At 40.3% G+C, this 16,333-nt stretch overlaps 1 protein-coding gene across 3 annotated transcripts in view; it reads left to right on the top strand.

Moving 5' to 3' along the window:
• The window catches only part of myo1ea (myosin IEa), a 49,711-nt gene that overhangs the window by 7,088 nt on the left and 26,290 nt on the right, over positions 1 to 16,333 (top strand). For all 3 annotated transcript variants that reach the window (XM_082527589.1, XM_082527590.1, XM_082527591.1), the window contains exons 2-5: positions 6,673 to 6,816; positions 7,706 to 7,795; positions 10,466 to 10,560; positions 14,500 to 14,587. In XM_082527589.1, the coding sequence (XP_082383715.1) occupies positions 6,673 to 6,816; positions 7,706 to 7,795; positions 10,466 to 10,560; positions 14,500 to 14,587 (417 nt within the window). The remainder of the gene's footprint in view (positions 1 to 6,672; positions 6,817 to 7,705; positions 7,796 to 10,465; positions 10,561 to 14,499; positions 14,588 to 16,333) is intronic.

Raw genomic sequence — 16,333 nt, 5'->3', positions numbered from 1 at the left:
CTTGGCAGTCACGGAGCAAAGAATATTGCTGAGCTTGTGGATAACAAGCTGAAAGCATATCAGCTAATGCGTGCCAGAATGTCACTGAAGATGCATTTTTTACATTCCCGTCTTGACTTTCTTCCATCTTGTCTGGGCGGTGTTTGCGATGATCATGGAGAAAGATTTCATCGAGATATACAAGTGATGGAAAACTGTTATCAGGGAAAATTTCCATACATGATGGGCGACTACTGCTGGTCCAAGCAAAGAGACACGGATGTGCGGTACAAGCCAGCAAGAGCTCAAACATTTTTGACCACTGTCTTCTGGTTAGTTTTCAGAATAAATGTATGAAAATATTTTGGTGGGAAAAAGCTTCTTTTTTTTTTTTTTTTTTTTTTTAAAGTGTGTAAACATCAAAACATCTCAAAAACCTGACGTGCAACTTAAATCTGATCTATTATCTGAAAACTGTGTTTAAAAAAAGGCTTGTCTGTGTTTCCCAGTGCAAACAAAACTAATTTTTAGACCAGTTTTAACTTTAACTGCTTTAGTTTAGAGGAAGACCTCCTCTGTGTGTTAAACTGTGAATGAGCTCTTTAATCAGACTCCAGCTTTTAACTGTAGTTTTCAGCATTGCTTCTGTGTGTTTGCATGTGTGTGTACAGAGCTTACTTAGACCTGAATGAGCATCCCCTCGCTGAGAAGCTCAGACTGGGTCACTGCTCCTCTGACTCCACTCTCTTTGCTTCTTCTGCTGAGCTCCTCCTCCATCTCTCATCATTGTTTATCTTTTTCCTCCACCATGGAAAGGCCAGCTATCTTAGTCAGCGGTTTCGTCTGCATCTGGCCCAATTACATGCAGTGACTAATCTCACACAAAGTACAAGCGTAAGCAGCAGAGACCAGGTGGGAATTCAGCTTAGAGAGTGGTAACCCCTTAAGCACTGTTTGAAATGTTTTGGATCACAACAAGCGTTCAAGAGGGGGAAAAAAGAAAATCGGTCAAAATCAACCCACTAACATAAATGTGTGTTGGAGCGATTCCCTGACTTGCTTTGGCGTTACTGAGGAGACGGTGATTGTAGCAGCTTAGCTGAAGTAGTACTAGAGGAAAAGAGTGACTAAATATCCTGTGTTTACTTTTTGGTCAGGGCAAGCAATATTCTTTACAGCTCACCTGCAGAGAGATCAGACTTCCTTGAGATCGTTAACAGCAAACAGTGACATGCCTTTTGCTGCAATGGCTACCATATGGCTCTGTTTGGAAGAGCGAAACCAGGGTGATAAAGATGAGAACGAGGACCTGTTTTCCAGACAGCTTTAGTAACTTTATGTAATTTCAGTAAGCAATGAAAAAAAAAAAAAACTAACTTATTTAGGGAAGCTGAAGGCTGGAGGTTAAAGCTCATGTACTGACAGGGGCCAACCTTTTAAATCTGTTTGGATTTGTCCAGCATTATTGTCAATTTGTGTGTTTACGTTGTGTAATTATTTAGGTCTTTGTTCTTGGTTTTATGTCATTTGTCTGATTTACACAACTGACCAGTCCTGATAGTCCTGAAGTAACCATCAGATAGAGTTTATCTTATCACACCCCCAAATCTAAACTGGGGAGTAATGACTAAACATCTCCCAGGCACTAACAGGTGGAGGCTGTGGTTGTGGAGGGGGCTGAAACTGCAGGTAGCGAATCATCGACACGTCAGAGGGAAAGATGGGAAATTTTGCTGCTTAAATAGAAAAATAAACAAATTAGGAGGTTGTGTTTGCTGTGCGACGTGAGGAGAGTGGGTCGTGTTACGTGTGTGTGATGCAGTGCGGCTCGAGTTGCCCGGCTGATCTAACTCACAGGCTCCATTTAGTTTTTATGTCATCGACCCAAATATGTGATGTTGTAAGTTAATTGCTGCGTGTGTGTAATTTCTTAAAATAGACTTCATGAAATCAGCGCTAGGAACAATATATTTAAACAAAGCTCCGACTTGGAATGGCAGCACAACTAATCTGATATCTGAGGGCTTATCAGATGTAGGGTCTCGCTTCAAACGGTCTGATCCAGGCCAAAAGTCTTAAGTCATATCAACTGAAATGCTTTCTTGCAGTCTCCTTTAGTACGTGACCAGTATTAGCTTGTCTTGTACTGCTGTTCTTAGGATAAATTTAATTACAGCAGCTTTAGCTAAAATATCCTTCAGTTTTTCATGATGCGAAACAGGATGTTGTCCTGTATCGAGACCTTTTCTCTGTACTCGTACTGCTAGCGATCAGCTTCACAGAGGATTCCTCAGCCATGTGCTTCTATGAAAGTTGTGTGATTTCTCCAGACTTTTGCTGCTCAGTGTTCAATGGCTTTAGCTGCTTCTTATTTTAGAAGCGAGGAATTCATTCGCATGGCTTTTATCCAGATCTGTCTCAGAGGGCAGAGGAGAAACCTAGCCCTAACACACGGTGGACTCACTGTTTCAGACTCTGATGTGGAAGAAGGGGGAAAATGGCATAGAAGGGAGAAATAAGAGGGAAAGTGCCGCTTATGATAGTGAATCAAACCCAGCCATTTCCTGTATCCCGAGTCAGAGCTGCTCACACACTTTCCATATATGGTGATGGTATTTGCATGGAGGGAAAGCCTGGGCTTATGGATCAGGAGCGGTGTTGAAATTCCTTTGTAGTAACTTCTGGGAAAAGGTCTGGTTCTGTTTTCAGATTTGACGAGAGAAAAGGAATCCACTGTCTTTTCTGCCCATTAATATTTTTTAGGGGAAGTTGTTGTCACAATATTATATATTATATATATTTGCATTTATATAGATCTTGCCATGTGTGAGCTCCTTCTGTGTATAGCTGTGCTCAGAGGGAAGTCTCCGGTTGCATGGTGATGATGTCGTTATGGCCACTATAGACTCCACATTATGCCAGATGTCCCCTGTGTGTGTGTGTGTATGTCTTACTCCATCACCACAGACTACGGTAACAGTAGTAAGATTTCCTGTAAACTGAGCCAAAGCGATTTCATACCATAAAACCTGTAAAACCTGAGAAAGTATGCTCAATATTATTTACCATAAAAGGTAATTGATTAGACATTAATGGTGCTGTGGCCTCATATTAAATTAAATTAGTTGAGTAATTAGTGCTTTGAGATGGACAGCTTTGTTGTGGAACAAATAAAAGGTCATGTATCCACAATTCATGTAATTAGGTCCTGAGTCACAGTTATTTACTGTTACACTGTTCTCTTATTTATTGTGCTCTTCACCTTATTAACAGGATGGCAGCAGAGTGGCTCAGTGGTTAACACCTTTGCCTATTAGCAAGACAGTCCTGGATTCAAACCCAGTCAACTGTGTGGAGTTCGCATGTTCTCCAAGAGCTCCCAGGTTTTCTCTGGGAGCTCCAGTCTGAAATACAGTAAATGCTAAACAGCCTCCTCATTTAAGGTGCTGCACTTAGCAACCTGCAAAAGGTTTTTTTTTGTTTTTGTTTGTTTGTTTACAGTCTGGTTCATGTGCAGGGACTCAATTTAATAAAACTAGCGGCTGCGTGCAACACTACACTAACTGTAGAGAAACATCTGCTTCATAACTTTTAAGTGTCTGGATTTAAATTAGTGGAAAAGTGTCTTTAATTAAAAGTATAAAATAAGCGTTTTTGGTTCAAAGTCACGCTCCAGCCAATCATCGCTGTTACAGTCGGCACAGTCAGCTGCTCCGGAGCTGCTCAGCAGCAGAAGAGTGTGATTCTTTCAGGCGTCTCCCTGATGTCTGTACGTGTGCAGCTACTCCCTCAGTCGCTGCTGCGAGTATGAATATTTACTTAGTATGCTTCCCTCATTAGACAAGACCCAAGAATATGTGACTCTTGCCTCCTACGTTTCCAGCTTATTACCTCTCCCTTCTTGAGTCGGCAGACTTTCATTCCACACATAGCAGAGAGAAATAAAAGATATCATGTTCACTTATTTTCTCTTTGCAGTTGAGCCAGCGCTGTCTCTTAACATTGGCATTCCTGATGGACAAAAGGTGCTAACCTAAATAAGAATGTCAGAGTGTGCGATGGTAATTTCCTGAAATAAGAAGATCATCCGAGTTCATCCATCAACAATAACGAATAACACTTTGTGTCTTTACTGAGGTCTATTAAGGACAAAGGAACCTCGAGATGAACACAATGCATTTAGAAGGATCAGCCTCACTGTTATATGCTGTCATTTTACTGTACACAGTAATACTGCTGTTCTCCTATTTATATTGCAATTCTACACCCTTCCTCTGACATTTTTTGTGTGTGTAAACAACACCTTTTAAAAGGCTGCTCATCCAGAAAATGGAAGATTTTTCCCTTTAGGTGGTTTTTCCAGATATACATTTTAAATATTTCTTTTTGTACAGTTTTGTAATTTACAGATAGAGAAGCAAATTCACTTCACCAAAAGAGGTGTTTTTGCCGCTGAGAGTGGCATCATCCTGACACTGCTGACAATGAAAGAAGTCGGCATCTCTCTCAGCCACACCTAAAAGTTGTGAGGCCTGTTAATCCGTATGATGTCGAGAAGTAATCAAACAGCAATTTGCTGCTTCCCACCTAATGGAAAATACCCGCTGAATTAAGCTGAAAAGCCGTAAACATTCCTCACCATCTCCCATGCTATGACTGAGTCTGTAAAGTGGTTTTAATCTCGCTGCTGTAAAGAGACTGTGGAGGATATTAAATGCTTCTGGCTCTCCTCTTCCTTGGACATGGTAATTTAGAGTTAATAAGTGAAAGCACAATGACTTTCCACGGTTAATTTTGTACTGTAGTGTTACGTTGTGGCTTTTTCCCTTTGCTGTTTTTGTTTCTTTCCCTTTTCCTGCTGTAAAAGCAACTTTAGTGCTTGACTTTTATTCACATCTAGCGTGTACTAGAGTCTCTATGTGCAGGAAAGATTATAGCATTCAGTGGAAATCCAGGCTTACAGTTTTAACGTGTTGTGTAACACTGGAATAAGCAGGACTCCGCGACCTCTAAACCCAAGAAACCAGAATGAAGTTGAGGTTTAAAGTTCAGCCCTGATGCTGGTACAGAGTTGAGAAAATAATTGACGGCCTTGCTAAACTTCATCTTTGTCCTTGGAAACCACAGTTGAGCAACAGTTATTGTATTCATAGTTTTGTTGTTGTTGCTTCACTTATTTTTAACAATATGCCACAATAAGACTGCCTTTAATCGAACCTCACTTATCCACGGAAAATATAGAGGCATATTATGTACTCAAGACAACAAATCAACCATACACTTCTGACACAGAAAGTATCATCACCGAAAGAATAAAAGAACTGGGATTAATATGTGTGTCCTTTAGTAAGTGTCTGTTAGCGTGCACTATCTGAAGACTCTGAAACCACAGGCTGAAACCACTCGTTTTGAATTCTGTATTTTGAGGACTAAGCGTTAGCATTTTGGCTGCTAATGGCTAGAATGGAGTTCACCGTTATCGACAAACGTGATAAGGATTACTTAGACTGTGCAAATATCTGCAAAATAGTACAAAGATAAAAGACTAACTGCTGAATTTGACTCACCAGAACTGAAGTGAGGGGACAAAGACAAAACGAAGTCATGCAGTCTGGTTTTGTTTGCACCATTCTCCACCAGTTTTGTAGTTGATTACTTTCTAATCTTCTCTCATCTCCAGCATCTTTATTTTCCATGACTTTTTGTGTGCTAGTAGTCTAACAGGAAGATGAAATCGACTGGCGACAAGTAGCCTAAATAATATCTCGCTCCAATGAGTCGAAATTGTGTTCGATTTCTTCCATCGCATGTAGACTCAGTAAAGCCTGGACTTCACTGCTGCTTCCTTTCTTTAAGACTAACTTTAAGAGCTGATGTTCACACAGCTGCTTTTTATTTTAGTGATGAGCACCAAAGCTGCATTTGACCAATCAGTGTGTCATGCTATGCATCTACACCACACCACACACAGCTCTAGGAGAAAGTTTCTATTCTACAAGCTAAAAAAGATGATCGGCGTGGTTCTGCCGCCACATTCTAAAATTACCAAAAAAGCTCCCGTGGTCCAAAAGCCCCTAATGATTTCTTTCTCTTGGCAGTATTGTTTGAAGCCTTGCTCTTCTGCTTCCTCTCCCCACATTTCCTCCCTAAAGAGAGAGGAAGTCAAGAGTTAACTTGTGTGTTGACTAATGTTCTGGATGCTGTCCGTGTCTTTGAGTGGTTCTCCATCCAGGAGAAAGAGACTCACCCCTCACAGCACATTGTGACCCTCGTCCACAGTAGCCAGACAATACTGACTCATAGCACATGATGAATGACCTCAGTTCTCCGGAGACTCACTCGACTAAAAAGAAAAACAGGGATGTAGAGAGAAGCCAGAGTTTTAGGATGCTGGATAAATGTTTAGAGCATCTTTGGCAACAAGCGCTCTTGGGAATCTGACCTCGCACTGTTTTCATGTAAACATGTTTCTCAGGTCAGGAAATGTGTGTAATATTTATTTTTCTGTGTTTTTTATTTGAGTGATAATGACCGTGTTCCACTTTCGTTTGATTGCCTGAGTGGTGTGGTTATGACGAGTGTGTTGAAAAGTAGCAGTGTGTCTGCGCATCCGTGACGTCAGACTCTATGCATGATCTCATTCTGTCTTTTTCAGTGACCTAACAGTTGGACATTGTGTGTGTTTTGTTTCAGGGGAGCCGGGGGCACTACCGGTACCACTGGCAGAGCCACAATGTCAAACACAGCGGCGTGGATGACATGGTGCTGCTCAGCAAGATCAATGAGGACGCCATCGTGGACAACCTCAAGAAGAGATACATGGATGACTACATCTTTGTATCCTTTGCTCACGCTCACAGTTCACACCCCAGTGAGGAATAGCGGAGCCCTTCTCTTTCCTGCTATACCCAGAATAGCTGACTGGTCATTCGCTGTGACATATTAGCAATGAGTAATAGGTCAGTGTTGGAAGGTGAGCGGGGAGGAAAGGGCGTCTTTGTATCTCTAACTCCTGCTCTTTCACCAGGCCTTTCACTGTGAGGGGGTGGTGGTGGTGAGAGCATAGCTGCTATCTTTTAAACAGCTGAATTTGATTGTGTTACGGATTTAAAATGATCTTCTTGAGAGCTATCATTTTCATACACTGCATCACACAAATGCTGGGTTTAAGTTTAAAGTGCAGCTGTGGCCACACACGCGCGCGCGTATTCACGACGTGAAACGAGATGAATGAATGAGTGCCTTGAAAGGCCGCTCCTAATGGCTCATTACATAAACATAAACCCTCACTGTCGCTCGGCATTACCAAGTTTACCAAATGCAGGCAGTTTCAGGTTCGACAGCTCTGAGTCTCTCCTTTGATTTTGCTCAGTAAATATCTGTAACTGTGAGGTCTCCCTGCCAAGGCTGTGGGTCACTATGGGCCACCCACAATAGCTGCTTTATTTGCCTTGAGCTGCATTTTGGCTTCAAGGCATAAAACCTCACAGTGTTACATGGTCGGTCTATTCTCTGTCATTTGTAAGCACTGCATACTTATTTAGGCTCAGGCCTGATCGCCAAATACGCCACACTGCTGCACTGTTGCCATCTCTGTTGACGTCATGGCAATTGGAGATTAAGTGCTTTCTTTTCGACACAGTTTTCTCTTTGTGAGAGGTAATTGTAATTTGGTACCACTGTTTTGCTCCCACTCTTTAATCTCTTTAACTCACGATCTCACCAGACGTACATCGGTCCCGTGCTCATATCTGTCAACCCCTTCAAGCAGATGCCATATTTTGGGGATAAAGAAATTGAGATGTATCAAGGCGCAGTAAGTAGATCCAGCATCATCTTAAGGAAATAAGCTTTTTTTCTGGGTCTCTGATGTTATTGAAGTGTCAGGCTGGTTTAGGCTGGTAACGGTCTGAAAGACAAAGGTTTTAAATGTACTGGGTTAGATGCTGTGAAAACTTTCCAGCGAGCAGATGCTGCTGTCACAAACTTGACTCAACCGCTGGAGCAGCTTGGCAGCACCATCACAGAACATCCTGTTCGAGTCTGCCTCCTCTCTCTTGGCCAGCCCGTTGACAGCGAACTCGAATTCTCGAGCCAGGAGCACACTGAAAAGCTTTAAAAATTCTAACAGACTGTGAAAGCATCACACATGCCAAATTCAGATCACATTTGCACACAAGTGCACGGGGTTTATATTTGCACGGTTAGCCAGCTCAAATTATCGGGGGAAAAGTTCATATTTGTTCACAAGTTGTTTGAAATAATCACAAAAAGGGACCAAGTGCAACTGTCTTGGCAAAAGGTCGCTATTTTGTTCTAGCATCACAGACAAAAATGACAGCAGTGTGTAATTGTATTATAGTAATTTTTTTTTTATGGTTTTTGTGGATTTTATAGGTCAGCCTGTCTCTGATTACATAATAACTTTATTATGCATAAAAGTTCGTTTAAAATTTCACTAGGTTTCCTTAACCGTCAGGGCACTGTAGTTCTCAGCAGATGTTACTATACTACGAGTTAATGGTGAATTAACTGTTTAATACTTTTTATATTAATAAAATGAATATGAAATATAACAAAATAATAAAATATAAAATGAGTAAGCCTACCCCTGAGCAGTGGTGTCCAAACTTTTTTATCTGACATCCCTTCAGCTCAGTATTAAAGTATTTATGTCCTAATTTTTGCTACTACTCTTTTTTTTTTTTTTTTTTTGATTAGATCCATTCATTTCATGATATTTTGACCCGATTATTTTGCTAACAGGTTCAGCTGTTTATTGCACTAAAAACAATTATGGAGCCATGTTAGTAACTTCCACTTTAACTGCTAACTACACTATTCGTGTAATTTATTATTAACGTTCCAGGTAGATTTTGCATCTTTTTTTTTTTCTGATATTTTTGCCAAAAATTTCATCATTTATTATTATTCTCAGCTAGCAGCTCTTCTTTACTGTTCATATCTTTAGCATACAGTTGGAAGAGTTTTGACTGTTTGACTGCGAGCTAAAATTTTACTTAAACAAGTCATGACTGCATAATTTTATACAGGCTATTTCAGCTGTCTCCATATTTTATTTATTTGTATATTTTTTTTATATATTTTTTTTATTTATTTATTGCTTATGTGTCTGTTTAAATCATTTGTCTTTAAATTTTCTGCACGTTTCTTTAGAATAGTTGAGCTAATTTGGAGTATTTGTAGCTGTGGTGGAGAACCACTGATCTACTGAACATGTACAGCAACACGATACTGTGTGCATTTTGTCAGAATTTACACTTCCCATTTTTAAAATTGAAAGAATATATCACCCAGTAATACTGAATCCAACATAATGTTTATTTCATAAATAACTGCCTCTGTCAGGGTCAAGTTTGTCACATCCAGTTTCAAAGCACCAAGATGGCAACAGCTTCATAATTGGCTTTCCTAATAGGTGATGTCACAGAGGTTGTATTCATCTTTTATATACAGTCTATGGATGTTAAAAGTGTTACTTAGTGATTCATAAAGTGATCTAAGGAGCTTGAGTGACCTTATTGAAACTTATTGAGGTCAATTGATGCAAGATGTGAGTGGGCGTTAAGACACCTGGGAAGGGATCTCAAAACTGGATTAAAGATGGCAGACAGTTGGTGCCATCAGTTTTTGAAGTGACTGTTTGGTTTTTCCAACGTGGAGGTCTTAGCACTCCTTGGTGAACAGCACAGCATGCACTACATTGTCTAGTTTGCGTTTGGGAGTTGTGTCCGTGTTTTTGTCTGAGTGTGTGACTGGCTCTGAAGTGCACTGGGATGGAAACTGGGAGTTTCTCTGATGAACCTGATCCATAAGGGATGATGATGTTGTTCTGTTTGTCCGTCTGTTTCTCGCTAGTTGGCGTCTGACCTTCTTTACTGTGCTGATTTGATGAAAGCCCAACTGGGATAATCACATGTATTAAAAGTTTGGGGTTTTTTTTTTTTTTTTTTTACATGTGTGTGTTCCTTTTCTTTCCCTTATTACTTAGAGGGAATGTTTTCTGCCCGGTGTTGCAGGGTCCTGATCACTCCACGTTTGTGGCGGGAGTCAAGGAGTAGGTACTGGTCTGTGTGTGGGGGGCTTCTGGTAAACTTCAATGCTGAGTTTTCCATTTTCCCCAATGTGCACAGCACAGTCCGAAATGGCAAACTGTTGTCCTTTGGGTCTTCCCTGGTAAACTTTATGTTTCTGTCCTCTGAGTTGATGTGAGCAGTGAAAGCTTCTACTTCTCAGCTTTTGATTTTGAACCAGATGTCATCTACGTATCTGTACCAGTGGCTAGGTGCTGTCCCTTTGAAAGAGGCAAGAGCTTTACTTTCCACTTCCTCCATGTAAAGGTTGGCTACAATGGGTGACACTGGGGAGCCCATGGCATCCATGTTTTTGTCTACAGAAACCCTCGTTGTATTTAAATGTATATTCACTTGTCTAACCACTAATTTAATCTTTTATCCTCTCTCAGGCTCAGTATGAGAATCCTCCTCACATCTACGCTCTGGCAGATAACATGTACAGAAACATGATGATAGACCGTGAGAACCAGTGTGTCATCATTAGGTAAGACTTTGAAATTCCGGCCATTCTTTCTCTGCCTTCTATAGTGATCATTAGTTAACGGCATGTGACAAGGAAATTATTTTCAGAACCAGAAAAGCTGCATTTTTATTTAAATTATCCATTCAAAATAGAGCCTGATAAACTGTACTGTACATTGGGGACTGATCTCGGTGCTTTTAAAAAAAACAGTAGATTTGCTTTAATCTAAAATAATTAAAAAGATCATAAATCAACCAAAATATGACCTTATCCATATCTTATTAAGATACTATAGTTGCCCAGTTTATTGGTTTCAACTGATATTTTTGTAACCTTCAGCACTTTATATTAGCGTGTCAAATGTCCAGGATGTGACAAAATGAGACAAAAGCTGGAGACGATAATCTGTGCAATGTGATCTGTGAGATCACAACACTGAACTGCTCTGCAGGTCATGATAATAGACGGGCGAGAGGACAGACCTAACAGGTCTGACCACATCATTCAGTAGAGCTGAGTCAGTGTTTGTGTGGTGTTTTTCCATCATACTGTTTTCAGCTTCAGTGAATTACAAATTAAAGAGAAAATAATAAAATGTGCCAGTCCTCAAATAGGAAAACAATGATTTTACAGCTTGATCTGGCTGCTAAATCCTCAGGATGTGAGATGGAAACAAAGCAGCCGCTATAGCAGCTATTTTTGAAAAGCTTCCTGTTTTTAAAAAAAGAAAAGAGGACACTTGCACGGTCCCTAGATTTAGAGGATTTTAGATGCTTTCGCAGCCTGTTTGAGTTTCCCGATGAATGTTTCTGACCTACAAAGCTGAGAAAAATGTGGTGTCATTAGGGGGTTTTTATGCTATGGCCCACTCATCTGAGCAGCGTGGTTGCTATAGTGCTTACCTCATGATGAATGAGCCCTGCTTCAGCACTTTCGGCTGTTGTTTGGACAGCCAGCAGTTGCTCGTTCAGTTTTCCACATAAAGGCACCGAGGTGGATTTTGTGATTGACTAAATCAGCAAACAAAAGCATGGAAGTGGTTTTATGATGAACCAGGTCTCAGCAAACAAAGGCTGCTGTGAACTGCTAACCGTGCAGCGTGGTCAGCACCCACCTGTGTTAGCAGTTTTTAAAAAAATATTATATTAAGAATCAGAAATGAGGTTAATGCAGAAAAAGAGCGGCTGAGCATTTCTTTTATTTCTCTGATATTGTAACAGCATTTGAATATGTGACGATTTGGATTTAACAAAGTGTTTATTTCTCTTTTATGATACTTTTTGTTTTTTATCGAGGACCAGTTCCTTTACATGTGCTCTAAATACAGATATACAGATATTTCAGAAATACACGATTTCACAATTTCTAGGCAGTTTTGCTTGATTTTGTTCTTTGAAGCCATCTTAAATTTCAGTCACATGACGAGTGAACAACAGCTTCTTAAACCCAGTCTGAGAGAAAGCAGGCGTATTCATTGCTCGGCTGGCTTTTTACCAGGAATCTGCTCTTTCTTTTTTTAATGATTGTGCGTGGGATCCTTTCCACGCATGATTGTGCCTTTTCATCGGTGTCAACAGAGCAGGTTGCTGTTATAATTAGATCAGTTTGAGAAGGACAATGTGTGGTGAGAGATTGTCGGGATCATTTTAATGCTTAAAATATGCACGTAGTCATTGGGTGTGGCCTGCACTGTGAAAATGCATTTATGTTAGGCTTTTAGATATTTCTGCAGCTGTATGTGGAGACGCATGAAAATGAATGTCCTCGTGTGATCGCTCAAAGTCTCAGGTAGTCAAATTCTAGCGGTATATTTCCTGCACTTTCTTACAAAGAACATGGTGTCATAGGAAAAACTTTAGGGTAGCCTATACAACAAAGATAAAGACACGCTAATTAAAATGTAAAATTGTAAAAATTTGCTTAATTTCACCAAATATCTTAAAGTAGAGGTCAGCGACTGAAACAGGGGTCCTGTGAGCTATGACTTGAAGAGAACGTGGGTCTTAAAGTAGCAACGGTCCCTCTGCCCTCCTACTCCTTAGTATCAGTAACTAAAACAGATGTTTAGTATGCAGGCAAAAGTCATAGGAGGTGATGTATACAAACAATGTAAAAACATACAAAAAAACAATGCACTGACATTATCACAGGAAAATCTTGTCAAACAGACTGTACATGTGTCTCAGCGAGTTCTGTGGGAATGCAGCGAACACCTTGTTGGATTCAAAACTGCCAAAACTAGACTGTTGACTGAACATCCTTCACATAGCTCAAGTCAGTAATAATTTATGAAAGATAATGCTTAACGCTCCCTCCCTCTGCACTGCATTGTGTAACTCATGTCCTTGTTTGGGTAATAAATCGCTGCAGAAGTCAGAAATGTCTTCAGCATTCAAACGCCACAACAATGAGACCTGCCCCTTTGGGGGTTTAAATGGGCCTCAAAGTCTCACTGCAGCTTGTGCTGGAAATACCTCTTTAGAGGGTCGATTGCAGGAGGAGAAACTATGCTCTCAGATGCATATAACTAAACGATCAGTTTCCTACTTGATTCCAAACTGCACAGCGAGGAAGTCCAGGCAAAACTTTAGCATCTGGTACAGGCTGGGAGGTGTATATAGTAGGATGTGTGCAGCTATACTGAGACTGTGTAATAGAGCATCTCCCATGACTTCCTTTGGCAGTCTCAAACAGTCTGCAGCTGTGTTTCTCACAGCGGCTGTACCATCCTGACTCTACTTTAAGGCACAGAAAGAAAAAACAGACCCAGCCATCATCCACTGCCAAACCACATAGGTCAAAATAAGTATGACCCCGGCACAGTGAAAGGCAAGGAGAGGAAAAAGACAAGAGTAGGCTGAGGGAAAAGATACGAAGGAAAGCTATGTAAACAAAACGGGATAAATGTCGTTATTACTGCAGCGTTCATCCGCCTGCACGTGCAAGGCGGTAAATGTAGCTGTCTAGCTGTGACTGCTTATTTAAGAGATTCAGTTTTACTTTCTGAGGTGGAAATTTGCACGAAACGTGTCTCACACACACACAAACATATTCTCAACCAGTTTTGATCTGGATTTTTGTCTGAATGAAGAGTTTGTGCAATTCAAATGACACGTGTTTAAACAGTTACACTTTTTTTTTTCAGACTCTTTATTCACTTTAACATAGAGTAAGATACGTTGCAAGTCTCTTTAATTTAAGTAGGTTTACATTTGGGACAAAAGTACTGTGTCCAATTGCTTTTTACCCCTCAGCTTTGGGTACTATGTGTTTAAATCTGGGTACATTTGCTACATAGTGATTTTTTTTTTTTTTTTCTGATTTAAATGTACTCCAAATGAAAGCTGAGGACTGAACTTGCAACCTGGAATCTTGTATTCCAGGTTGATGCCGCTAAAATAGAAACTCTAAAGGATAAAAATGTTGTAACTGTCCAAATACCGGCTGTCTGGACAAAGTTTACCATGTTTAGTAGTCCAAATTATCCTGTTTATTGTAGTGTGTCCAACCAAAACAAACACATGTAAACAAACCATGTACCAGATTCTGTTTTCAAATATGGATGTAAAATATGTGTTTATTCTTAGAGAAGAGACAAAAGTCTGCACTGGGACGTATGCAGGAAACTATTTAATGCACAGGCCGAGCTGTTCCTAAGCAGGCTTATTGTTAAATATCAGATCACATGCAGGTGGGGTATGACATAAGCTTTAGACTGATAAGCCACCAGAACAAACGGGAACAAGGAAAATTCATTTAAAACCCATAATAGGTGAACAAAAATCAAAACCAAAAAACAGTTTTGGGGCGGGTGTTTTTTAGTCACTGAGTGAATAAAAACTGTGCTTGTGTGAGACAGAAAACAATGTCTCAGTGAGCGTGTGCCGCAGGCTATCAGGTGTATCTGAATTTGGCTTGTGTTTGAGAAAGCATGTGATGAAGTCTTTATCTGCTTTTCAGCGGCGAAAGCGGAGCAGGGAAGACTGTGGCAGCCAAATATATCATGGGCTACATCTCCAGAGTGTCAGGCGGTGGACCTAGAGTGCAGGTGAGAGGAGATGCCTTTTGTCCTTCTCGGCAGTTTGTAAATGAGGAATGCATATTTGAAATGCTTAAGTGCACATGTGAACGATAACTAAGTTAAACCAGAATGATTTGTGATACTAACTGCACACGTGTGCAGTCAAACCACCTGTTGCTGTCTCATTCCTGCATTGTCTTTCACGCTTTGCTCCAGTCTTTGTCTTGTCATCCTCATCCTTTGTGTCCTATTGTGAGCCCGTCAGCAGACTCTTATACACCAGCCCCCTCGTGCCATCTGGCACCCCCCAACCCCCCTCAAATAAAAAAAGAAAAACAAAAAAAACAGCAGATGTCCAGTTTCTAAGCGCGATAAAGATCTGAAGTTTGATGAGGAAATTCCTGCACCGTGATGGCAGTGGGAGTTTTATAATTAATCCACTCAGAGCTGCTTCCACCAAGAAAACAATCAGAAATAATTTTCGGGCTTAACCACTTAGGCCCAGAGAGCAGCCATTTGGCTTTTCTACCTTTAAATTCAACGATAGACTGCTTACACTAAATCAACCAAGACAGCTTTATTATATAACTATGATAATGTTAACTGTACTTCATGCCTTAAGATAATATCACTGTGTCAGTTCAGCTGTTTTAGCAACATACATTTCTCAAAGCTTCTACATATCTAATTAGGGCTGTTCGATATAACGATATATATCGGATGACGATATAAAAACGTCTATCGTTTCATTTTAGCTATCGTTTGTTTCGTGGTGTCGCAAAATAAACTGTTTACAGCAATATTTTTTCATCGTTTAGATGGTCACTGTAGTGGCTATATTAATTTCTTAAAGGTCTCTCTTTCTCTTATATTTAATATAACCACACTACAGACGGACAAGCTCCTGTTTTATGTGTTGTCGTTAGCAACAACGACGGTAACACCATCGCGTGAACGCTTGTTTATGTTCCACATAAACCTTTCACAATAAAGCTCAAGATCCTGTTGAGACTTTTCAAAATAAACTGAATCACGTGAAAGAGCAGATTATTTATGGATGAGAATTAAAAAAGAGCCGCCAGGTGCTAAAAAATAAACCTTAGACTCAAACGTTAGAACAGGTTTTTACCCGCAGCACGCCGTGTAATAAATACTCACAAAGAAAACGTCAGCTGTTACAACTTATGTCTAAAAATGTATAGTTTCATGCATCGGTTAAAACACTGGACTCCAGCTATATGACGCGCAGCTGGAAACACTTCCCGCAAGACGAGCTGCCCGAGATTCACAGAATTTACAGAAAATGTTACATTTTTGTGATTTATATCGTTATCGGAACGATAGAATTCTTATATCGGGATATGAGATTTTGGTCATATCGCACAGCCCTATATCTAATAGTACTTGTACTTATTCAGATTTTTGGACATCTCGAGATCATGCTGGAATAAAACATCAGTGCAAGAAGAACTTCAGCGTAGTTAAAAGGCTAAACTCATATAAGAATGTGTGTCAGCGAAGGATGTTTTTCTTTAGTACAGGACTGATAAAAGAAAATTTCCAAGAAATACCACTCAGCCTCTGTGAACAATACTGGAAGTGGGGAATATCTCTGTCTGCTGTACTGATTTAAAACTCATGTGTTTCTGACACACACATGGCTCATAGCGAGGATAATGCCCTCCAGATTTTGTGTGTCTGTCTGTAGATGTGCATGTGTGCGCCATGCTGCTATCTTAGTGGAAACTTTCAGAGAGTCGGGGTGTGAAGTGT

The sequence above is a fragment of the Aulonocara stuartgranti genome (genome assembly GCF_965226115.1).
Source record: "Aulonocara stuartgranti genome assembly, chromosome: 1".
In the NCBI taxonomy this organism is placed as follows: domain Eukaryota; kingdom Metazoa; phylum Chordata; class Actinopteri; order Cichliformes; family Cichlidae; genus Aulonocara; species Aulonocara stuartgranti.
This window is presented reverse-complemented; position numbering and strand designations above follow the sequence as displayed.